The 23,918-nt window shown below is 57.6% G+C and overlaps 1 protein-coding gene across 3 annotated transcripts; it reads right to left on the bottom strand.

Moving 5' to 3' along the window:
• Window positions 1–1,214: 1,214 nt before the first annotated feature.
• Csnk1e (casein kinase 1 epsilon) lies at window positions 1,215–21,421 on the bottom strand. Of its 3 annotated transcripts, XM_015482709.2 has the most exons (12): window positions 21,292–21,421; window positions 21,055–21,142; window positions 11,869–11,979; window positions 11,644–11,792; window positions 9,644–9,872; window positions 8,871–9,041; window positions 8,248–8,396; window positions 5,194–5,254; window positions 4,352–4,544; window positions 4,114–4,253; window positions 3,219–3,283; window positions 1,215–2,406 (listed from the first exon to the last, which is right to left on the bottom strand). In XM_015482709.2, exons 2-11 carry the CDS (start codon window positions 21,128–21,130, stop codon window positions 3,267–3,269), a joined length of 1,296 nt encoding a protein of 431 aa, XP_015338195.1. In that variant the 5' UTR covers window positions 21,131–21,142; window positions 21,292–21,421; the 3' UTR covers window positions 1,215–2,406; window positions 3,219–3,266. The 3 variants fall into 3 exon arrangements, with proteins under 3 accessions (XP_015338195.1, XP_015338196.1, XP_015338197.1); XM_015482710.2 differs by lacking the exon at window positions 5,194–5,254 and having other exon boundaries at window positions 21,292–21,352; XM_015482711.2 differs by lacking the exons at window positions 1,215–2,406; window positions 3,219–3,283; window positions 4,114–4,253; window positions 4,352–4,544; window positions 5,194–5,254 and adding exons at window positions 7,095–7,485; window positions 7,580–7,683 and having other exon boundaries at window positions 21,292–21,357.
• Window positions 21,422–23,918: the final 2,497 nt, after the last annotated feature.

The raw sequence follows: 23,918 nt of genomic DNA, 5'->3' as shown, positions 1-23,918 counted from the left end.
TCACCACTGTAGTTCCAGGGCCCACTGGCATTTCTTGGCTTTGGGTGACACCCCCTGACAGACCTGATGTCTGTGAATAAGAATCCATGGGCTGGGACTGGGGCTCAGTGGGAGAGCGCTCACCTGGTACATGTGAGGCACTGGTTCGATCTTTAGCACCACATAAAAATAAATAAAGTAAAAGCATTGTGTCCATCTACAACTTTAAAAAGAAAGAACCCACCTTTGCTTCCACCTTGCACATGGGGGTATGAGTTCCAGGCTCATGAGCCAGGCTGAGGTCACCAGGTCTTCAAATTCCAGCCCTGGAAGGAGTTTGGAACTATGCCCAAAGAATGCCTCCCAGAGCCCACCCCACAGGGCTGGCCTCTCAGCAAGATGGCTTTGCTATCTCTGGGTTCAAACAGTGCTTTTGGTTTAACGAAAAGCAAACCGCGTTACACACCTGAAGCACACACCTGTAATCCCAGTGACTCAGGAGGCTGAGGCATCAAGTTTAAAGCCAGCCTCAGCAACCTAGGGAGATCCTGTCTCAAATAAGACATAAAAAAGACTGGGAATGTAGTTTATTAGTACAGTACTGCTGGGCTCAATCCCCAGTACCAAAAAAAAAAAAAAAAAAGTAAACTGTGTCGGATAAACCCACTTTGATGGACACTCTTTTACATGCTCGTGAGACAAAGGCCCACCAGGTTCAAGGCTGCCCTTGAAGACTACACTGGAACTTGCCCAGGCCCACCTGGGGAACCCCCTGGAACCCAGCTCCAGTACGATTTCTCACAGAGCTGTGTGGCCAGTCATGCGGAGGACACTAGCTGTCCTCTGCTCCCTTGAGGACCCTTGTTTTGGGGCAAGGTGGCCAGGGTTCAAACCCTGCTCTGCCATCTGAGAGCTCAGCCCTGGGCAGGCCATGCTGCCCTGGACTGTCTTTTGGCATAAGGCAGGGCCATCGAGAGGTCCTAGCTCCCAGAACTATGTGGACAAGGTGGTGAGGAGCTTCAGGGGACTGCTTTGCTGAGCATGGCCCTGGGCGTGGGCATCACTGGCGGAGGCAGGGCGCATGCTCACAGCCCGCCCCAGGACCCCTGGATCAAAGGCTGTGCTTTAAGAAGCCCCATGAAGTGAGGTCTTGTCCCCAGCCCCACACAGCAGGCCTCCCAGGCTGCTGGGGAGAAGATGACGCAGGGCAGACACGCAGACGGAAGGCTGCCGCACCACGTTATCCTCTTCTACTTTATTACTTCAAATTAACAACCACAATAAAGCTCAAAAAAGTCCGATATTTACACAGGAAAAAAGTACAAAATTCCCCCCAAAGTTCTTCAGTATTTTTTTCAATTTTTTAAATTACAAAGTAATAAAAACCTTTGCTCTTTAATTAAAAAAAAAAAAAAAAGGAAAAAGGGGAAACAGAGGTAAATAAATTAGGAAATACACACATGGAGAAAACAAACAAAAATAAAATAAAATAAAGAAAAACAGGTGTTAACTAGGAAGGATGGAAAATCCAACACTTAGCCCTGACCCCAGGCTCCTCCCCAGAAGGCAGGGCCCAGGGGAGGGGGACCCCAGGTGACTGTCAGGACCAGAGAAGTAGTTGATAACCCAGAGCAGGTGCTGGCTGGGAGTAGTCTCCACAGTCTCTGCCCCAGACCAGGCAGGAATGGAAGATGGGACCGCCACAGGCTGGCATTTGGGGACTGGTGGTGGCAAGGACCCGCTGTGCCCTGAGGGATGTGGAGGCCACTGTCCACCCCCACATCCCTTCCACGGGGATAACAAACTCAGCCTGGCAGGTGGGGACGGGGCATCCCTGCTCTGGGACACAGGTCAAATACGCGCACGCACACATACACACAAGGCAATAGTGGCCACCACCTCACTCAAGGCTTCATGGAGAGACAAGGGAAGGACCCAAATGCTCAGGGGGATGCTGGAAAGTCCAGCACAGAAAGTTGGCCACTGTCATCTCAGAGGGACAGGGACTGTGCGCATCTCCTTGGTTCCAAGGCTCAGGGAGCCCGGTGGAACCCGCCTTTGACTGGCCGCCTTCGACTGGGCTCCCGGCGTCCCTGCTGGCTGCTCTCCCACACCGAGGGGCGCCCTCCCGGCAGGCGGATGGTGGTGGCAGGAACAGGTGGCTGAAGTGGGGCCTTGGCATCTGGCTGGTGTGAGCCGGTGTTGTCGGGGAGCATTTGGCAGCCTGAAGGCTGGGGACAGCGGGCAGTGCAAGGGGACACGGTCCTCAGTGCTAAGGGCATCCCATCTTTTTGCCGTTGGCAAAATAAATCAAAGAAACAAGATCCATCGTCGGTTTTGTGCTGGGTTTTTTCTTTTTGTTCATTTGAGTGGTTTTTTTTCCATCTTTTTATTTTGTGTTTTTTTAAAGAAAATACAGTGAAGACACTAGAGGGGAAGAAAAAAGACGCATGAGGCGCCCCGCTGCCTCTGTTCCCCCACCTGCTGGACCCCTTCACCCTAATTTCTCGTCCCTGAGGCCACCCCTCTCGGGGCCCAGAGCTGGCGCAAGTCCAGCACACAGTAGGTACTCCATTTCCCTGGGAAGGGAGCAGACTCTGTCCTCTGCCCAGCTGTGAACAGACAGGCTCCTGGGCTAAGCTGGGCGTCCGAGGCAGGGAGCCCAGTCCCACGCCCCAGCTCCGTCTGTGGGCCAATTGCTCTGAGCGAATCATGCTCAGGGTGTTCTGGTAGAGGTCACGTCTGTCCCCCATCTGGTGAACCACTGCACACAGGCCACTCACTGTCCCCAGGGAGCTCAGCTCTCCACCCTCCCCGGAGGACCACCCTCACTAGGCCAGGCCTAGTTACCACCCGGCTTCCTGCCAGGCAGCAGCAGCAGTCCCATCTCGGTGCATACTGGCCAGCGGCCTCTCTCTGCTCGCCTGTGCTAGTCCTTCCCATGAGCTAACCTGTTTCACAGCCCGGAGGCCGGGGCAGGCCAAAGCCCTGTGGAAGGTCAGCGTGAACCAAGGTTCCAGAAAGTGTCAAGGACGGGGGTGGAGGGCTGATTTCCCGGAAGTCAACCCCCAGCCAAATGAGCCCTGAGCCCCGCTGGGAACCTGCAGGACTGGACATTTGCGCTCCCTCGAGGATCCTTGTTTTGGGGCTAGCAGGTGCCATCTGCCGTCCCCCCCACCCCAGGGCCATGTGCTTCCGGGCCTGGCTGTGCTGGCTGGCTTGGGGCAGGTCCCACTCACCTAAGCAAACACTGGTCCAGCGATGGCTCTCCTCACTTCCCGAGGTGGTCAAATGGCACGCTTGTCTTCGCAAGGGGTGGGGTAGGAGCAGAGAGAGGTGGGTGAGCTTCAAGGCCAGGACCTAAGTCTCCCTGCTGTGTAGCTCAGCCCCACCCCTGGTAAGCCCCGGGAATCAAGGGAAGGGGTGATCCCAGAGACCCTAGGAGGTCCTCGTTTGTAGACAGAGTTGGCAGGGGCAGGGCACAGAGACACACAATGTGACTGCTTTAGGCCACACCCAAGCCAGTGGGCCAAGGAGGGGGTCACTCTCAGGGACAAGTCCACTAAGGCTTCTCCTGCGTAGTCAGGATGGGGGCAGGGCTCCCACTCCCCTCCAGCTGGACACAGTCCCTCCCTCCGACCTCTCCTAGTCCAAATATGACCTTAAGAGAAGCTACCAGGGGCTGGGGCTATAGCTCAGTTGGTGGAGTGCTTGCCTTGCATGCACAAGGCTGTGGGTTCGATCCCCAGCACCAAAAAGAGAAGCCATCAGATAGAAGCTCACCTGTCCCTCTATCCCATGCTCTTGCCAAAGCTAGTGAGGACCACTGGGGGCTTCCTGATGGCAGGGGCTGTGACCACCTTGTCTTTGAGGCCCTGATGCCCACCAAGATGGGCACCCAGCAGCGAGGGTCAGACCCCAGAACTGCCACTTGCTGGGGCACATTGTTCTGAGCCTCAGTCTCTGGCTTTGCTCAGTGAGAGGGGCTAATGAACCTCAGGGAAGTAAAGAGGTCAAGTCCTAGCCCAGGCCAGGGGTTTGCTCTGGGGTTACCCAAGTCAAAGGGAGAAGAGAGCAGAGCCAGAGGCCTGACCTGCATGGGGATCTCTGGCTCTGCCGTGGCCGCTTGCTAACCTGTGAGGCTGAAATCCGGGAGACCTCCTGTCGCCCAGTGAGGTCTGAGGACGAGACGTTGGCGGGCGCGCCCCTGTGCAGCCGCATGCTCACCTTCCTCTCCCGGTCCACCCGTGAGATCGCTCTGGGAGAAGTATTGCCTGGAGGGCGAGGGGGGAGCAGACCTCAGCTGGGGACAGAAGCAGGACCCCAGCCCTCTGGCCCATCCCGAAGCTCACAGCCCCAGGCCCTTACTAACCAGCTTGCTGGATGCGGGAGGCGGGGGTGGAGGCCACAGGCTCGGCAGCACTTCGGAGCCGGTTGGCAGTGGCCCCCGTGGGTGGGCCAGGGGGAAGGGCCCGGGTTGTGGACCCCCGCAGCTGCCCCATCCTCTCCTCGCGTTCGTGCTCTCTCCGCTCTCGGTCCACATCCTCGGGGTTCCGGGCTGCACCCTGCAGGGACGGGAGAGGGCATGCTGGTCAGCCCCGAGACCTGGGTGCTCTGTGCCCAGCACCTTTGCAGGACAGAGGAGAAGCGAGTTGGGGGCATCTCACAAACCCTCTGGCCCAGCCTCCTTCCCAAAGTGGGAATCCTTGATCTCAGAGGCTTGGAAATGACCCTGGGTCACAGAGGAGAAATAGCCACGCAACACTCAGAGGAAGGACAGACAGCACTGAGAAGCCCAGGGGAGTGGCTCACACTCCACAGTGACCAAGGGCAACCCTTGCTCTCCCGACCTGGCCCCCTCCATTTACCAAGAGCCCTTGGCACCTCAGGGTCTCCAAACCATGCAGGGAAGGAGTTCAGAGGCCCATCTAGCAGAAGGCAGGGAACATCAAGGGGACAGGAGTCGCAAGGCTCGGGGAAGGCAGGGCCAGGACTTGGCCAGGGGACCTGGGGCCCAGCCTTGAACTGCCTGCCGCAGGATGGGAGCTCAGGGGAGCAGGGAAGCAGCCGGGCTAGCTGCCCTGCGACAGACAAGGCTGGAGAAGGGTGCCCGGTGCCCCTCGGGGCCCTGCCCTCTAGCCACTGCTGTCCCCACAGGAGGAAGTGAAAGGTCCAGAGAGGAAGTGGTGCGGGAGCAGGGCCTGGCTGTGTTACCTAGCTGGTCCCGGGGCCGTCCACAGGGAAGGGCAGGGGGCTGGCGTGAGGGGGGCCGCATCTGTGGAGGAGAGAGCTGCGGGCTGAGCAGGGGACCTCACATGGGCTGGGGAATTAGCTGAGGGGCCCTGTGCCCTGGGGAAGTGGAGCAGACCTGCCTTTGGGCACCTCTGGAAGCAGCTGGGATCAGAATGATCTCGAGTCCTAGCAAGGAGCCAAGCCAGGCTAGTCCTAGCCCCACTGCTGGGCAGACGTGCCCCGGGCCTTATCCTTGTCTGACCTGGCCACAAAGCCTCACGACCTGCCTGGGGTCACACAGCCAGAACAGAACTGGGGACCTAGTCCTACCATGCACCTCAAGAGGACTATTCAAGGCCTGACTCAGCAAAACACCCCTCACTCCTCCCACTAGAAGCCCACCAGGCAGGCCTAGGCCCACCAAGGCTCCACCCACTCAGCCCCAGGCTGGCACTGGGCAGGAGCCACAGCACGGCTTGACTCCTATGACAGGGATGGCCTCACTCCCTCGTGGGAACCAGGCTCAGGGAGGCTGAATGATGCGCTCGGGTGCCCGCCCAGCCCTGGAGCCAGCAGCTGAGTAGATGGAACCCACCTGCGGCTGCCCCACAGCTCAGGCCACCAGCAGTCCACGTGCAGGAGAAAGAGAACTACTTACTGCCCCGGCTGCTATCCAACCCAAACAACCCCTTAAGAAATGCGCACCAAGGAGCTTTTCTGGCCTTTATTTGCCCATAAGAAAACATAAAACTGTCAACATCCGAGCATCCGCCCCTGCTGTGTGGACGTCTGTCCTGGGCTGTGTGAAACTTCCTCCTGTCGGTGGCTTGTCCTGAGAACACGTGCTGACTGCATCCCAGAGTTCAGGTGTCCAGGAATTCCAATGCCCTCATGCCGAGGAACACAGATAGGCTCCTCCAAGGTCAAGGTCAAGATCATGGGAGAGTCACTGCCCATGGTGCCCAGCATGGAGTCCTGCCAGCTGGTATGGCTTCCTGCAAGGTATGTGTGGGGGTCTTGGTCTTGGGGGAAGGCTGTGGATGGTCCCCACTGCACATCATGTGGCTGTTCCTGCCTGGGGCTCACGCGGAGGTGATGTTGCAGACGTCGGTGACGGATGAGACTATCAGTGGCCCTGCCTAGCTTCGGACTCCAGAACCTGACTCAAAGGGGACCCCAGGAATGGAGTCAGAGTGCCAGCAAGGGGGAGGAGTGCCTGGCCCAGCTTGAGAAGACATCTTCTTGCTGGTCAGTCCCACAAGGGGAACTGTCAAGGAGCCATCTAGAACAGCGTTGTCCACAGAACTTCCCAGGACGACAGAGATGCTCACATCTGTCTCATTGGATGCAGCAGACACTATCTCGTGGCTCCCAAGAGCTTGGAATGTAGCGAATGTGACCGAGGAACTGCATTTTCCATTTTGATTAACTCTAATTAAACTCTCCATGTAACCAGCAGTTACGGAAGTGGACGTCACAGTCCAAGAGAATGCAAAACCCTTTCTTAGAGCTGGGCTGAGCCAAAGAACTAAGTCCATCACAGAACCAGACTCGGGGACAACTTCCTATAGGGCAAGGGTCTGGTGTCTGAGGCCCTGAAACGCACTGCAGGAGGAAGGGGTGCCTGGGTGCCCAGGCACTCAGTCATGCTCTAAGCTGGAAGGAACTCAATGCCCATCTCCCTCTCTGCCCTCACAGAGGACAGCAACACAACCTTCTCCTCAAAGCCCTGACCTGCGAGATGGCCATCTTCTGCCTGGGACCCAAGAAGAAGAGAAACCCAGGACCAACACGCCAACCTCAGCATTCAGAAGGACCCGGCCTTGGCCCTTGGCATCTGGTGGAGCACCGAGGGACACGATGTAAAAGAAGCAAACCAGGACGAAGGCAGGAGACATTTAATGAGTTCAGTTTCGACACAGAGGCCACCCACGGGGCCTGGTCCTGGTCCTGGTCCAGGGCCTAACAGGCCCCAGGCAGGGCCACAGTTTTCTTCGGGCTCGTCCTGGCCTCAGGCAGCTGGTTCATTCCTGAGGATCCCAAGTAGGGCCTTTTCCAATACTCTCCAGCACAGGGCCACCTCAGGAATGGGTGCCCCCACCATCCCAAGGGACATTTCCTCATGCCTGGCCCTATGAGGCTCAGGCACACTGGTGATGTCAGAACTGGGGCCCTGGAGTCCAGACCAGAGGCCAGTAGTTTTGAGGGGGCATCTCCTCCACCTCCTCCACAGGCCTATCTGGGGGGCCTTGGGTGCCCAGGATCGCCGGGCACCTGGAAGGGACAGAGAGGGCACAGCTGAGTCCAACCTTGGTGCTGGCTGGCCAAGTGGCAAGTCTTGGAAGGGCCAGGCCTTGGAGGTCCTTACCAGTATGTGGACGGATACGGGGGCCCGGCATAGGGCCAGGGGCGGGGGCGGGGTGCTGCAATAGCGTCGCCGTCCCGGGGCTGAGCCTGGCTCGAAGAAGCCCCCTTTTCCAGAAGAGATGTGAAACAAGACACACGATTTCACGGACTGCAGAGCTCCAGGCACGGTGGCGACCACTTCTCCCCGCCCCACCCCCAGGACCCTTAAAAGAGGGAGACAGAACAACTGCCTAGCAAGGCCCAGGGTCCCATGACCAGGAAGAGAGAAGCCACTCTGAATGGGTCCAGGCTGGCTAGGGGGGCCTCGGTGAAGGCGGGCACCCAGGACGTGCAGAACACGAGCAGCAAGATGGAGCAGGCCGCAAGGAGGGCAGCGGGAGGGCCCAGCAGAGCCGTCCACGCCCTGCCCCGGGCCCCCAGGACAGACTGGAGGCTGAGCCAGGTCCTCCTAAGCCTGCCCACGCCCTGCCCACTGTGGCAGCACATGCCGTCCACACTGATGTGGCTGCATACGGGTGGCTCTGGGACCCTGGCGAGGTCACTTGTGCTGTCCAGCTCATAACTCCCATCTGTAGGGAGCCCTGCCCCCCACCAGGCCATTCTGGCCTTATGAGGCAAGGCCTTCCCCATCCAGTCCCCCAAGCCCGCCTTGGCCTCCGGGTGACTCACGAATTTGAGCATGTTCCAGTCGAAGACGTAGTCGTAGGAAAAGCCCTGCCGGTGGAAGAGGTTGCGGAAGAGCTGGCGCAGGTAGGAGTAGTCGGGCTTGTCGTCGAACCGCAGGGAGCGGCAGAAGTTGAGGTATGTGGAGAACTCGGCTGGGGGGTGACAGGGAACAGAGGAGGTCACTGTGAGGCCCGTGCTCCCAGGTCCCCGGCAGCCACCATTGCCCAAGCCACCCACTGTCCCTCTCAACAGTTTCAACCTAAGAGGGAGCAGGATGAAGAACAGAACCACAGGCCTCCCTATGCTACTAGTGCTCGGGCCCCGTGAGCACAGCCTCTTCCCGGAGCTGCTCCGGGGAATGTGGCCCACAGCAGCCACAGCTCAAAGGGCGGCCAAGGGCCCTGTAGTGGACACACTCCCAACACGATCTAAGCAACAGCAGGCAAACAGCCACTTCCTCCTCTAACAACTTGGGCCAGGAGAGGGCTCTAGATGGCGAGGCAGGAGTGTGGAAGGGGACACCCAGTCTGTGACATCAGGCTGGGGCTCCAGGCCTCCTACATGCCGTGCAGCCGCAGAGCCCCCAGGTAGTCCTCTTGCGCCCGTCCTCCCCACCTGGTACTCACAGGGGTAGCCTTTGCAGAGGACCTCAATGGGCGTTGACATCTTCTTCTCGCTGATCCGCTCATACTTCTGGCGCTTGGTGGCTGCTTTGAGACCCTGCCAGGGCAGGGAGCCCAGGTTGAAGTACATGAGCACGTAGCCCAGACTCTCCAGGTCATCGCGACGGCTTTGCTCTGCAGAGTCAGAGGCAAGGTGAGGGGCAGGGTCCACACAGGCCCCGAGCTCCTCCTCAGGTCGCATTCTTTACTGCATGTCTGGCAGCAGACGGCCATCTCCAGCGCCCGCTGGCTCCCGTTCTGCAAGAGGGCCCGAGGCAGCACCTTCCCACCTCAGTCTGGGTCCAGCTTTTTGGCTCAGGGGTTATTTCATTCAGCAACTATGAGTGGGCACCCGCCACCTGCCCACCCCACAGAAGCAGCACAAGCTGTGGCACGAGGCGGGCCGAGGTCAAATCCGGTCCCAGCACTCACGAGGCTGTGTGCCCTGGAGCAGCCCATGTTAAACTGGCCCGAGCTTCCCAGAGGAACAGTTGGGGAGCATGGCCCCCCCACTCAGTGGGGTTGCCAGGAGGACAAGGCCGGGCATGAAGGGGTGGCCAGCACACACAACTCTACTTATGAAGGGAAGATGTGGACGTTGGGTCCCGGCCTTAGGGCAGACTCAGGTAGAGACGCTCAGTGGGCCAACCAGGAAAAGTACCCGGGGGCCTCCGACTGAGGTGGGGGGAGGCAGGCGGCCCGCGGCCCAAGGCGCCCTTGTCCGGGAGCTCACTCACCGATGCCCAGGTGCGTGTTGATGGAGGCATAGCGGGCCGTGCCAGTCAGGTTCTTGTTTTCCCGGTAGGGGATGTGCTGGTGGGTGCGGGCATCCCGGTACTTCTTGGCCAGGCCAAAGTCAATGATGTACACCAAGTTGCCTTTCTTCCCCAGGCCCATGAGGAAGTTGTCGGGCTTGACGTCACGGTGGATGAAGTTCTTGGAGTGGATGTACTCGATGCGGCTGATCTGGGGGGTTAGCCGGCGGGGTCAGTGGAGGGGCCGCTGCCACATGCCTCGGGCCAGGCCCCAGAAGAGCAAAGATGGCAAACGCACCCAGGGTCCCTGCCCTGGCCAGGGAGAAAGGTTTGTCCCCAACTATGAAGGATGGCTTCAAGGTGCAGGCCAAGGAAGGCTGCCGGGAGACAGTGACACCAGGATGAGCTCTGATGTCGCGGCAGGGAGTGGGAGCCAGAAGGAAAGGTAAGGGCGAGACCCAGGAAGGAGGGTGCGGGGGAAGGACCGTGGGCCACCATAGTGGCCTGCCGCCACGGGGCCCAGAGGCAAGCAACTGGGGGAGGGGCAGGTGGGAGCACCGAGGAGGCCTAAACCGGGCAGAGGTGCGAGATGGCGCACCCAAGTCCTGACTCCACTTGGCTTCCAAAGGACACCAGATTCAGGGTGTGACTTTTTTTGGGGGGATGGGGGTACTGGCAATTTAACCCAGGGATAGTTTACCACAGAGCCACACCCTTGGCCCTTTTTATTTTATTTTTTATTTTTGGTGGTGCTGGGGATTGAACCCAGGGCCTTATGCATGCAAGACAAGCACTCTACCAGCTGAGCTATATCCCCACAGCCCTATTTTTTTTTTTTAATGTTGATGGACCTTTATTTTATCCATTTGTTTATATGCGGTTCTGAGGATCAAACCCAGTGCCTCGCACGTGCTGGGCAAGTGCTCTCCCCCTGAGCCACAACCCCAGCGCCCCCAGCCCTATTTTTTATTTTGAGACACAGTCTCACTAAGTTGCTTAGGGACTTGCTAGTTGCTGAGGATGGCCTTGAACTTGTGATCCTCCTGTCTCAAGCCCCCTGAGCTGCTGGGATTATAGGTGTGTGCCCCCATATCTGGCCCTTTAAGAATTTCCAAAAACTCAAATTAAGATCCACACACAGGACAGGTCCTCTGGCATGTCATGCCCAGCTCTGGGCCTCCGGCATGACAAAATATCTCCAGGAGCTTTACTGAATTTCACCCTGTGAGAATCTCACAATCCTCCTCTGCGCACCCACAGCCTAAAATTGGAGTGTGCTTGCGACAAGACAATATCTGCATGGTCCCCACTAGGTTCAAAGTTCGATTCTTTCCTCCCAGTACTGGGGACTGAACTCAGGGGCTTACACATGCTAAACCACACGCTACACTGACTTTCACCCCCCGCCTTTTTCGATTTTTTGGAGACAGGGTCTTGCTTGCTAAGTTGCCCACATTGATCTTGACTTGCAATCCTCCTGCCTCTGCCTCCTGAGTAGCTGGCTATGCATTTTATATTTTTAAAAAGCTCTCCTCTGAATGGAAAGGGCCTAAGGATCTACACCTTCTCTGGCCTAGGCACTGTGTGGCTTCCCACTTAATCCCAGCACCCCAGGGAGGGGGAGACTGAGAGTAGGTGACGGAGGCTCAGAGGGGCTCAGCAATTCACCTCGGGTTCCCACACCGGGATAGGACACAACCTGTGTGATCACCACAGGGCAGAACCGAGGGCCCTCCCCAGACCCTGACCTGGCAGCCTGGTGCCTGGAATCTGCATTTAAACAAATGTCCAGGACGCTGAGGCCAGCAGTTAAGGTTCCTGGCCCAGGAAACAGGTCTGTCTTGTCCCTGTCCCTGCCCCCTCCCCTACTTTCCTCTGGAGGCAGGATGCAGGGTTAGTATCCATGGCCACTAGCAAGATGGGGAAGTGGACGCTGCAGGGCAGCTGGGCAGGCCACCTTGACGGTGCGCAGCGGGACTCACCATCTGGTCCGCCAGTAGCAGCACCGTCTTGAGGCTGAACTTGCGGGAGCAGAAGTTGAAGAGGTCCTCCAGGCTGGGCCCCAGCAGTTCCATGACCATCACGTTGTAGTCGCCCTCCGCCCCGCACCACTTGATGGACGGGATCCCCACTGGGGCGGGGCGACAGGGCTGTCAGGGCGGTCCCTCCCCACCCGAGCCACCGGCCCACAGCAGCCCTCGCCTCACCTCCTCCCTGCATCATCTTGTAGAACTTGCTCTCGATGTGCAGCTGCGGGTGCTTCGTCTTCACACACTCCAGCTTGATGGCCACCTCTTCACCAGAGGCGATGTTGGCACCTGCCCAGGGTGGAGGGGCAAAGGCCCAGGTGACTCCCAGCCAGCCAGGTGGTTGCCATCCAGCATTTGAGGCTGCTGTAGCTCAGGTGTGGGGCCAACTGGGCATCTGCCTCTCAGGGACAGAGAGGTGGCCAGGAGGCTTCCCGAGGGAGAGTGAGCAGTACCATGTGCCACGGGAGGAGGCAAGACGCCCCCAACTGCTCAGAGAACCCCAGGTCAGGGCTGCGAGAGGGCCCGATGGGGGAGGGGACACACAAATGGTGCCCAGACCACAGAAGGGGTGGCACTTAACCCCAGAGACAGGCCGGCCAGTTGGGTGTGGCGGACTGAGGTGTACGTGGAGGGACCAGAAGCCCAGAGGGATGGGCACTGTGCCCCCCCTGACACCCTGAGCTGCAGAAGGTACTGACCAGCACCTGCCTGCCCACCAAAGCTGCCCCCCTCAAAGGTAGCCCACACGTTCTGTCCCAGGATGTCCCCTCCTCTATTATCGGAGTATCATTCCCCCTGCACAGACGAGAAGGCTGAGAGCCACTCAAGGTCATACGGCTGGCAATTGGGGGACTGCGGAGCAAAACCTAAGTGGGCGCGGTAGCACCTGCCTGCATTCCCTTGGGAGGCTGAGGCAGGAGAATCACAAGTTCAAGACCAGCCTGGGCTTAGCAGGCTCTTAGTTTAGTTTAGCAGACTGGCTCATTCAGTAAGACGCTGCCTGTACACTTAAGAAATAATAAATATATAAGGGGCTGGGGTGCAGCTCAGGGGCACCACAGCCCTGGGGTCAACCCCCAGCTCTGCTGGCTTCGGCGTCTAGGTGTAGACAGGGTCCTGCCTGCAACCCCTGTGTCCCCTTCTTACTGCAGCCTTGAGGGGTATGCATGGCCTAAGAAACACCCTAAACACACCAAGGCCTAGCTCGCAGCCTGGGCCCGCCCCAGGGCTCCAGAAGCCACCAGAAAGACCAAATCCAGATAGAGCCTTGCCTCAGTGTCTCCAGCTGCAATGGAGGCTGAGCTGCAGGGCTGGGGCCACCTGCAGGGCAGCGAGTTCCCCTCAAGGGCCAGCAGCGCCTCCAGCTCCAAACACCAGAGCAGAGTCACACGGGCACCCAACAGGAAGCCAGGGAACAAACACAGAACATCCCATGGGGCAGGATACCATCGGCACCTCAAACCAGGGGAAAGCATGGGACCAGACAAGGAACACCCTGGCCCACGGCGGACACCACAACCAGGGGGTCCAAGTGCAGCGAAAGGGTCCACGAGGAAGGGGATGAAAAAAGTACAACCACTCTGCACACATCCAGGAGAGGAAGCAGTCACCCTCGACCAGCAGCCCCACTCCTGAACACAAGCCCTAGGGGACATCTGGGGAAAGGACAAGGATGTACACTGGAACCAACAGCCCTGATGCCTGGCAGCTGAGTCGCTGACAGCAATGTGGTCACATAAGGAGTCCCAGAGATGGTGATACTTTTAACCCGGCAATCAGGCCACTCCCGGCTCCTCAACACTGGGCTAAAGACAGCAGGCCAGAGCAGCCACCACAATAGCCAAACAGTGGAAATGACCCAATGGCCCAGAGCCGATGAATGGAGACAGAGAGTGGTCCATATACATGCGGAATATTATTCAGCCACGAAAAGGAGCGGAGTACTGGTAACACATACCTCGACACAGGTGAACCTTGAAAGAAAACATTCTGCCCAGCCAAAGAAGCCGTACACAAAAGAAAATGTGGTTCTATTATATTATATTCATTATATAAAATGTCCATATCCATAGAGATGAAAACAGATTAGTAGACACCAGGGTGGGGAGTGGCTGCTTAACAGGCATGGGGATTTCTTCTGGGACGTGCTTTGAGACTAGATGGGGTGGTGGCTGCACAATGTTTTAGTAAACCACTGTACTGCGCATTTATTTATTTGGTACTGGGGATTGAACTGGGGGTGTTCTACCACTGAACCACATCCCCAACCCTTTGTTATTTTGAGACAGGGTCTAAGTTGCTAAAGCTGGCCTCAAACTTGCAATCCTCCTGCCTCAGCCTCCCGGCTGCTGGGATTACAGGCATGTGCCATCTTGCCTGGCTTGAACTGTACACTTTAAAATGCCTGATCTTATGCTATGTGGATTTCACCTCAATTTTTAAAAGAGGAGGAAAAGCAAGTGACAGATGAAAGTACAGTTCTATTTGTCTCAATTTCAAAGCTCTGTAAAGATATAGTTTAAGGATACAAACGTGATAAAACCTCAATGAAAGGGAATAATTTAAAATGTCAACTAGTGGTTATCTCTGTGAGGGGAGGCAGATGACAGGACAGGCAGGGGTACTGAGGGGCCTTGAAAGGGACAAGAATGGCCTCCTCTTTCAACTGCACAGTTCCCAGGGAAGGGTCCCATATGACCTTAGGGTTAGGCAGGGCTTAAAAAGACCCCCCGTATGGCAGAGATGCCAGACGTGGTACAGTGCCCGGGGTTTAATCCCCAGCACTGCCCCAAACAACAGCAAACCCACCAGAAATGAAGCAGAAAGAAAAACTACTCAATTCTTATCACAGACAAAAAGCTGACAGCTAACAGACTCCTACAAACCAGTAGGAAATAGAAGCAGGAAATAGGGCAAAGACCGTGAAGCGCCTTCCCAGAGGAAGACCAACTATGAAGGGCTCGCTCAGCAAAGGCCTCGATTTCTCTTAAGAGAAATGCAAACTCCAGTGACCCCCAAAGACCATTTCTCAGCTAGGACCATCAAAGGTCCTCAGTGAGATAGGGCAGGTTTGCTGGCAAGGCTCGCAACAGGTGGCTCCTCCCCAGGTGGCCAGCGTGAGACAGTCCAGCAGCACCTGCACATCTGAGGGTTCAGCCAACACCGACACCCCTGCACTGTGCAAGCCGAGGCCTGGACAAGGCTGTCTGCTGCAGGCTGTTTGCAGCAGCAAAAGCTTGGAAATGACCCAAATGTCCATCATTGGGGAACTGGTTAGAGAAAGAATAGCCCATCCACAGGCCAGAACACAATGGAGGGAGAATGAGGAGGCTCTCTGTGCAGGAGAGGAAGATCTCCAAGGCAGGAAGCGAAGGGCCAAGGACTGAACCACACTGTCCTCTCCTTCCAGCTGCGGGGCAAGCTGGGGAAGCGGCATCTGCCTTTGGTTGTATCCACACAGAGCACTGCAGAAAAGAAACAGGAGGAAGCAGCCTGGCGACCAGGGCGCTCGCTGGATACTTTGTTAAATGCAACTCCTCCACCAGGAACTGTAACCGCACAGGGTAACAACGCACCCCTCCAACTGGCCAACTCCCGGGTTTCTGGTATATTCCCAAGGATGTACGAGCAAGGGTAGAATGTTTCCATCACCCCCAAGACATGGGTACCCTTTAGAACCCTCCTCAGCCTCTGTCCCTGGCCACCACTAATCTACTTTGTCTCTGGATTTGCCTGTTCTGGACATTTCACAAAAACAGAATCATATATGATCATTTGTTGACCTTCTTGAACCCAGGTGTACTTAACCACTGAGCAACATCCCCAGCCCTGTTTTGTGTTTTATTTAGAAACAGGATCTCATTGAGTTGCTTAGGGCCTCGCCATTGCTGAGGCTGGCTTTGAACTCCCGATCCTCCTGCCTCAGCAAGCTGCTGGGATTACAGGCATGCGCCACTGCACCCAGCTGTGTATTTTATTTTGAGACAGGGTCTCATCAAGTTGCTTAGGGCCTCATTAAATTGCTGAGGCTGGCTTTGAACTTGCCATCCTCCTGCCTCAGCCTCCTGAGCTGTATGATCTGATTCTTTTACTTAACAGTTTAGTGTTTGGATGTTAGTTCTATAGATATATATTCTGATTTCTGAGCCACACAAATTAAGAAGAGGTGACTAAGCCCAGTGAGCAATGGGAGAAAGCAAGTGCAAACTGTAAAGTGCTTCTGACACATTGGCATTCACTGCTTGGTAGAGTCCACAGGTCTCAGGGTACAGTGAAGACGTGGCATGGGAGGGGAGCCAGGGCATCCTCGATCCGCTGCCCTGCCCCTTCTCACCACAGGTTCACGAGGCAGCAGAACGCAGCAGGTATTCTCCATGCCAAGCCGCTGACCCCTGTCTCGACTCCCCACCTCCTAGCCAAGGCCTGGGTGAGTCACCTCGCACTCTGTGCCCAGGTGCCTCACCTGCTATGCTCCTGGGCTGCCCCAGGCACAGAGCTCAGCAATGGGCTCTGGCACGCACAGGCATAGCTCTACCAATGTGAAGGCTGCCAAGGAGGGGGTGAGGGCGGCCCTAGGGAGCAAAGGCGCTCCTCCCCGGGCAGCCGAGGGCTCCCAGCACAGGAGCAGGACTGAGCCAGGCACAGAGGTCATGGCACAGGCACAGGCCAGCGGGGGGCATGCAGTCAACTCTGAGTGGTTTGGTACAGCAGGACCCCAGACATTGAAGGAGGGTGGAAAACGAGGGCAGCGCCAGGATCTGAAGGTCTCGAGAGGCCAGATGAGAGTGCGGCCTTCCCTGAGGGCTCCAGCCAGGCACGAGGTCTGGGATCTCACCGATACTGACACTTGAGGCCAGAGAAGCCCTTGTGTGGGAGCTCCTTGTTGGGTGTTGGCAGTGCCCTGACCTCTACCCACCTCCTCCCAAGCTGTAGTAACTAACAGTGTTCCAAGACCTTGCCAAATGTCCCATGGGGGGAAAAAGTCAGCACCCACTAAGATTTACTGGTGTACCAGAAAGGGCTGGAGGGGACCCGAGGGGGTCAGGAGACCCAGGAGGTGGCCACTGCAGCTGTCCAGGCAGGAGCTGCTGGTGGCCTTGCCCAGGCAGGGTGCAGATGTGGATGATGCCCGAGGCAGGGCCTTGGCCACAGAGAACTGCAGCAGCTGCATGTGGGCGGGGTGTGTGGGGGAGGGTGGCACACAGGAGGGGCACTTCATCCCCCGAGCCCTGGCGCCGTCCTGCTAGAACTACTGCTTACATCTCTATCTGACATAATGAAAACCTCAAACTCCAAAGGTCGAGTGACCATATGCCACACAACTTACCAAGGACAGGGACTCAAGCTGTTGGGCAAAGCCTCTAGCCCCCAGAGTGCTGGAAACCTTCTGTCGCAGTGTTCTCCCCGACTGCCAGCCCTCTGGTGCCTCAGATCCCACTGAGGCTGCCAGATCGTCCTCCTTTCTCACAGCCACTAGGCTGAGCAGCAGAGAGGGAAAGTGCCTGGCCCATGAGGGACAGGACCCCCTGGGGCAGAGCAGGGCTTGAAGTAATGCTCCCAAGGCCCCTGCTCTCTCTCCATTCCACTTCCCTGTCATCCGGCTCACCCAATTCCAAACAGGTACTGAGCCCTGACCAGGAGCCCAGGCCCGTGCAGGAGCTCTGCTCACCCTCGGCCGATGCAGTAAAGCATAACTGGCGAGAACCGCGCGGGGCGGGGCCCATGGAGGCAGATGGCCGCAGCTTCCTGGCAGACGCTGCGTTGGGAGGTGAATGGTCTAGGAATGGTGGAGGGGGCCTAGGTGGAAAGGCTTGGAAGCCAGAGAAATGGCCCCATTTCAAGTGCAGAATGTGGCCCATTGGTTATATAGCAGCCACATGGGGGGCCTGGTGGGGACAGGAGTAACCAGCCTCACATGGGGCTCACAACAGACGCCATAGGGACCCATGGGGTGCAGGGAGGGGTTGAACCCACCTGCCCAGCAACAGCAGCAGTAGCAACCTTTGCACCCGGTGTCAGAGGCTGGAGTGTCCCCCTTGACAACCGGGGACCCCCATAACCACCTGAAGAGCTGAGGACAGGGATTCCTTTTTGTGTGTGCATGCAGGGGGACTGGGGACTGAAACCAGGGCACTCTACACTGAGTGACATCTCCAGTCCTTTTAAAAACATTTATGAGGCAGGGGCTCACTATGTTGCCCAGGCAGGCTTCAAACCTGTGATCCTCCTTTCTCAGTCTCTCAGGTCACGGGGACTGCAGGCATATGCCACCACACCAGGCTAGGGCAGCGTTTCTAAGCAGTCTAGAGAGTTGCCCAAGATGCACAGTCAGTGGGCAGGCCCAGGGTAAGCCGCCTCTGGACCTTGTGCAGCCAACTTGAGCCCCTTAACAAAGTGGGCGCACTCTCCTGGCCATCCCTCAGCAACAAGGGCTGGGAGCCCTGGAGAGCAGCTGTGGGGCTCGCAGTCGCACCCCTAATGAGGCCATCAGTGTTTGATCCTGGAAAGCAGCTTGGAAGCCGTGTCCAGCCCCACCTGCAGAGGCCATCTGGAGTCAGGCCCTGGCCTGGGCACTGGTAATGAGACAGTGGCCAGAGCTCTGAACAAAGAGAGCCAGCAAGGCCGGCCGGGGGGACCCACAATCCCTGCTGTCTCCAGGCCAGGAGGACACCGGCCTAGGGTGGTGCCAACGGGAGGGCACCTCAGGGCAGAGCCCCCACACCCTCGAACCACTGGTGTCTGGATGGTGGCGCAAACTGACTCCCTGACCCCCAGGCCCAAGAGGACCCAGATCCTCGGAGAGCAACGACTCCCAACTCAGCCCAGGGGCGGGACATGATGTGGAACCTGCTGGGCTCAGCAAGCAGGTGCTTTCTACGCCAGGTCCTCAAACTCCTCACAACCCCACCTCCACCCTGAGAAGCCCGTCGGGTGCAGTGGCACAGCCTGCCATCCCAGGACTCTGGAGGCTAAGGCAGGAGGATTCCAAGTGAGAGGTAACTTAGTGAGACCCAGTCTCAAAATTTTAAAAAGGGCGAGGGATATAGCTGGGTGGTAGGAACACCCCTGGTCCACTACCCAGGGCTGCAGACAGAGAAAGGAAAGTTAAGAAAACCGACTGCCGCCGTAGAACTGTCATCTACACACAACTTTAAAAAAAATGGAGAAGTCAAGGTTGGCAGAAGTCACCCCTCGCTCAGGGTGTACAGCTAGAAAAGGAAACACCGATATCCAAACCCAGGCCAAACGTACTCCACAGCTGGCAGAAGAGGGGTGAATCTGGACGTCTTTACAATAAATGAGATGACTGTGGAGAAACGGGAAGCCCTGCCTTCAGGGAGACGGTGGCTTTTCTCAGTGATCTGGGGAGGCCCCTCCCTCCAGAGGCTCCCACTTCTGTCTGCAGAAAGAGGGCCTGAAGGGTGCCCTAGGAGCGGGTGCCTGCTGTGCCAAGAGCCAAGTCTGCGCCCTGCAGTCCCGAGCCCAAGGCTCAGTGGTGAGAACGTCCTTTCCCCCACCTGTACATCTTCCAAAACAGGTGATGGGGACCTCCACCACACAGACAAGACTGCAGCTCAGAGAAAGTATCTTATCCCAGATCACACAGCAAACCAGGAAAAGACTGGGACCCAAAGCTGGTGCAGTCCCCAAATCCCAGGCTTTTCCAATCCTGCCATGAAGCTCTTGCACACCCTGGTCCCTGGTTTAGCACTTGTCCACTTGACAGTCACTGGACACCCACTGGGGCAAGCCACACGCCAGGCCCAGGAGAGGGGGGGCAAACTCGACACTATGCTTGCCTCCCAGGAGCTCAGAGATGCGGCAAAACCTTGATTTAAGTAAGTTTTGAGACAGGGTCTCACTACGTTGCCCAGGAAAACCTTGAATCCCTGGGCTCGAGTGTGGCTCCCACCTGGCCTCCCAAGGACTGGGACTGCGCACCACTGCGCCAGCTGGAGAAGATCTTTAAACCGGCTGCAGCCACACAGGCCTGCTTCCTGTTCTGAACCCCAGCACTGTGGGACGCGACCTGCCAAGCACCGGGCGGGGAGCTGCCCACCAGGCCAGCACTCCATGGCCCACAGGGCGCTTTCCCATGGTCACTTCATCTGTACCTCCAACAGCACTTGGCTAGCTGGGCTAACTTTACAGATGGGGACCCTGAGATCACAGGACAGCCACACAAAGTGAGGCCTAGAACACAGGACTGCCTGTCTTCGGCACCCACTCAGGACCGTGTGGTGTAAAGGCCACCTTCTCCAGTTTCCTGGGGCAACCTTGGGTGGTCACCCTGACTATGCTGTGCCTCATCTTCACCAGCAGCATCTCCAGGGGCTCCATGAGGGAGGTAACGTTGGAAAGGACATCCAGGTAAGTGTTCATAGACCTCGTGTGCCGTGCCCCGCCCCACACCTGAGAGCCCCAGCCCCCCTGGGCAGCAGATCTCCTCTGTGGGGACAGGGCCCTGACCGCTGGTGAAGAGGAACCCTCAAGGTCTGAGTTGGTGCACAGGCACATTGACGGGTCGCATTTCCTGCCCAGGACAGAACCAACTCATTTTCATTTCCCAAGCAGAGAAGCAGATGTGGCCCGGTTCTGCTTACCAGGGCACAGGGACAGGATGGAGGATAAACCCCAGGGGAGCTTGCCACCTTGCTCTGTAACCCCAAGCCCATCATCAAGGGAACAACCAGCTTCAGACCAACACTCAGAGGCAGGGCTGCAACCCGACCCTGGGAGCAGCGCCCCCAGCAGGTTGAGAAGGCAGCACTCAATGGCACAAGCACCACTTCTCCCAGGCCAGAGAGGGCTGAGATGTCAATGATTTGTTTAAAATGACAACATTGACCAAACTCAGATTTAACAGGAAGCACATCCGGAGGGAGAACTCCCTGGAGGAGGAGGACCCCCCCACCCCCGGGTCATTCCAAAGCCTGTGTGGGCTGCATTCCAGAAGGCCAACCACAGGGACAGCCTTGCTGGGGCCAGGTGGTAGCCTGGGCCTTCTCCCTACCATCACCCTTCTTCCAGGACAGAGGACACGGGATGCCAACCCAGCCTGGGCTTTCCCAGGCCCAGATGGAGACCCAGGTCAGCTGCAGCTGGAAATTGCAGCTAAAAATATCCTCCTCTGCCCAGCACAGCAAGTGGGAGCCCCGCCCTGCCAGACGGGGTTCCAGATAGAGCCAGGATCCCCCGGCTGCCTCCCTCCACCTGAGGCTTCCTTCTCCCCCTGGGATGCTCCTAGAGGCAAGACCAGCCACTGGAGCACAGTTCTGGCTTCAGATCCTGAAATCCTGGGATCTTTTCTCCTCCTCATCCCCAGGACCATCCCAGGGCTCCAACTGGGCCAGGCAGACTTACCCAGGTAGATGTCTCCAAAGGACCCACTCCCGATCTTTCGTCCCAGGCGGTACTTGTTTCCCACGCGTAGCTCCATGATTCACTCTCGCTGCAGAGAGAAGCAGAACTCGGGTCAGAGAACTGGGAGCTGGGAAGGGGCCTCACCCACCCCTCCCCACCAAAGGCCAGGCAAAGCCACAAGAGACTTCGAAGACCAACCATCTCCCTCCCACTACCCAGGAAGCAATTTGACCTCACTTTGCTTGAGGGCAACCAGGTGTCAGGTAGCCCAGCAGCCACACCCACACATCTGGGAGCAGCCTCAGCAGGTCCTGCACAAGACACTAGAGAAAACAGCCCCCTTTAGGCCCAACCTCTAACCCACCCCCAAGCCTGGCCAGTTCCCAGTGTGTTTTGAGGGAGGGGGCCTGATCCACACTGGGGGAGAGGCAGGACAAGGACCTGCCAACCACCACGTCCTCCACTCCTGACACCAAGAGCCTTTCACAGCCCTCTGCCTGCATCTCTTTGGAAAGACTGTCTGGGGCTGACTTTTTTCAAGATTAGAAGAGCTTCTCCCTGGGAACTGGCCCTGGGCTGGGGCAACCCAAGCCAGTTTTAAGTGTCCAGTCCCTGTGGGACTAGAGTCATTCTGATTTGAGAAGCTCCCCTTCCTTCTGCTATTCATCTAGGTACCCCAAGCCCACCAACAACAGGGACCTCTAAGCCACCCTGGCAGGGATCTCTGTACTGGTCTGGGGCAGAGGTCTGGGCACCTGTGCTCCTGCCAGCAAAAGAGGAGACTCACAGGCAGTTTTGGTGAGAATGGCAGGGAATGGCAGACTGGGAAACAGGGAGGGGGTTCCAAGAGACCTCAGCATGTTTACAAGAGGGTTAGTCTGCATGAGCAAGAGGGGACTCCTTTTGCAGACAGAAACTCAGGCCCAGAGAGACCAAGCCACAGCCCTCATGCCATCCAGCAGCAGTCAGTGCCAGGGTCCCAACAAGGAGCTGACAGGGGTCCTGCTGCCCCTCCCAGCCCCCGACCCTCACACACAGGGCTTCTTTCATGCCAGGGATGGAAGGCAAAGCAGGAAGATGGGAAAGCAGCTGTGCTGACCTTTCCCCATGCCAAGGGCTGCCCCCAGAAGCCAGGGACCTGGGAAGGGAGCTGGGAGAGACTCCTTCCTTTGGTGGTCAGGTTAGACTTCCCTGAACCGGGCAGAGCGAGGAGCCAATAGCTCCTGCCTCAGAGTAATATCCCAGTCCAGGGCCGGCTCCCAGGGAGAAGCCTCAAGCCATCGGCAGCCACAGGAAACAGCCTCCACCCGGTGGCAGCCAAACTCGGGGCTCTCCATCAGAGCCTCTGCCCACATGCCTGGCCTGGCCCAGCTGAGGCACCACGGCTTCCAGCAGCACACTCCACACTTGCAGGAAACCCACACGCCACACACCCCACATTCACACGCCGTCCAGCTGCCCGGTGTGTACCCGCCAAGGGAAGTGAGGAAAGCACACATGCAATGAGCCCTGCTGGGGGGCCGGCGAGTACGCACACAGCCCCCCCCCAGCCCGTTTCCACCAACGCTGATTCAGAGACCACACATGGCAGCCGGGGAGCCGCAGGTTAGGAAAGAAACATAAATATACCCGCATCCTATATTACATAAATACCCATGCCGGGTTATATAAATACCCATGCCCTCTGTCTGGGTGTCTTACATAAATATACTGCACATAACCCCACAGCCCCCCTCGCTCACCGGGCTGTCTGCAGAGAAGGGAACAGGGGTGCAAACCACCAGCCCTCCAGGACCCCCCAACTGCTCTGTGCCAGCCACCCAGACAGCAGGGTGTCCCCAGCGCTGGGGGCCCAGGGCCCTAGGGAGAGCCTTGTGTGTCCCAGCATCCCCCAAAGGAGAAGGGAAAGGGTTCATCCGAGAATGGGGGAAGCTTTCCAGTTCTCTGGCTGCTTTTCCCATGAGGGTGGGGTAGGGATGGGGGGAGATAAACAAAGTAAAAAAACAAAAAACAGGCAGACATGGAGTCAGGAGTTTCAGTGGGTTAGAAAATGAGACAAACTACCAACCAGAGGGCCACATGGGCAGGTTTTTTACTTCCTGACACCTCCTCCCTGCCCTAGAGGCAGGACCCTTGTCACTGGACCCTAAAGATAAAAACTGAAGGGGTATCCCAGCCCCCAGGCAAAGGAGACCCAAACTGGAAGCATCTTAGGACACCCTTCTTGCCCCCAATCCTTCTGCCTGAGAGGTTAGGCCAACAAGAAAACATGTAAAGAAACTAAGGGCAAACTTGGGGAGGGGGGTCCCCACACCCTGAGTTTGGGTGCTTCCAGTTGGGAACCCTCTCTCTAAGGTCGGGGCACCCACAGTTTTGCTTCCAGAGACCTAGAGAACAGGATTTCTCACCCACAAACGGGAGAATCGCGTCCGATAAATAACCCCCCTTCCTCTCTCCACAAAGGAAAACAAAGCCCTTGGCCTGGGCGACCAGGCACCCCATCACCTCAGGACTCCCCTCCCGCCAGCGGAACAGCCTTGCTGACCCTGGCTCTGGGGCACCCGGGCCAGGGAGCAGGGGGGGCCCGTGATGGTCCGCGAAGCCGACAGAAGCCCAGGGTTGGCCGGGAAGCCCGAATCAACAGTATCGGGTGCCCTCAGCACCCCAGTCCCTCCCTCGGCGTCCCCAAGTCACGGCCCTGAAGCCGCCTCGGCGGCCGGGGCCTTGGACAGTCCAGCTGGGGGAGGCGGAGGCGGGCGGGGCCGAGGGTTCCTCCCCGACGCAGGCCTGCAAAATAACAGTCCCCCTCCTCGGTCCCCAGCCGCGCCTTTGTCCTCCGCGGGCCGAGGCGGGGCGGCCGGCCC

This window comes from Marmota marmota, unplaced genomic scaffold, assembly GCF_001458135.2.
Source record: "Marmota marmota marmota unplaced genomic scaffold, marMar, whole genome shotgun sequence".
NCBI classification, from domain to species: Eukaryota; Metazoa; Chordata; class Mammalia; order Rodentia; family Sciuridae; genus Marmota; species Marmota marmota.
The sequence above is the reverse complement of the archived record's forward strand: the minus strand, read 5'-3'. Positions and strand labels throughout refer to the sequence as shown.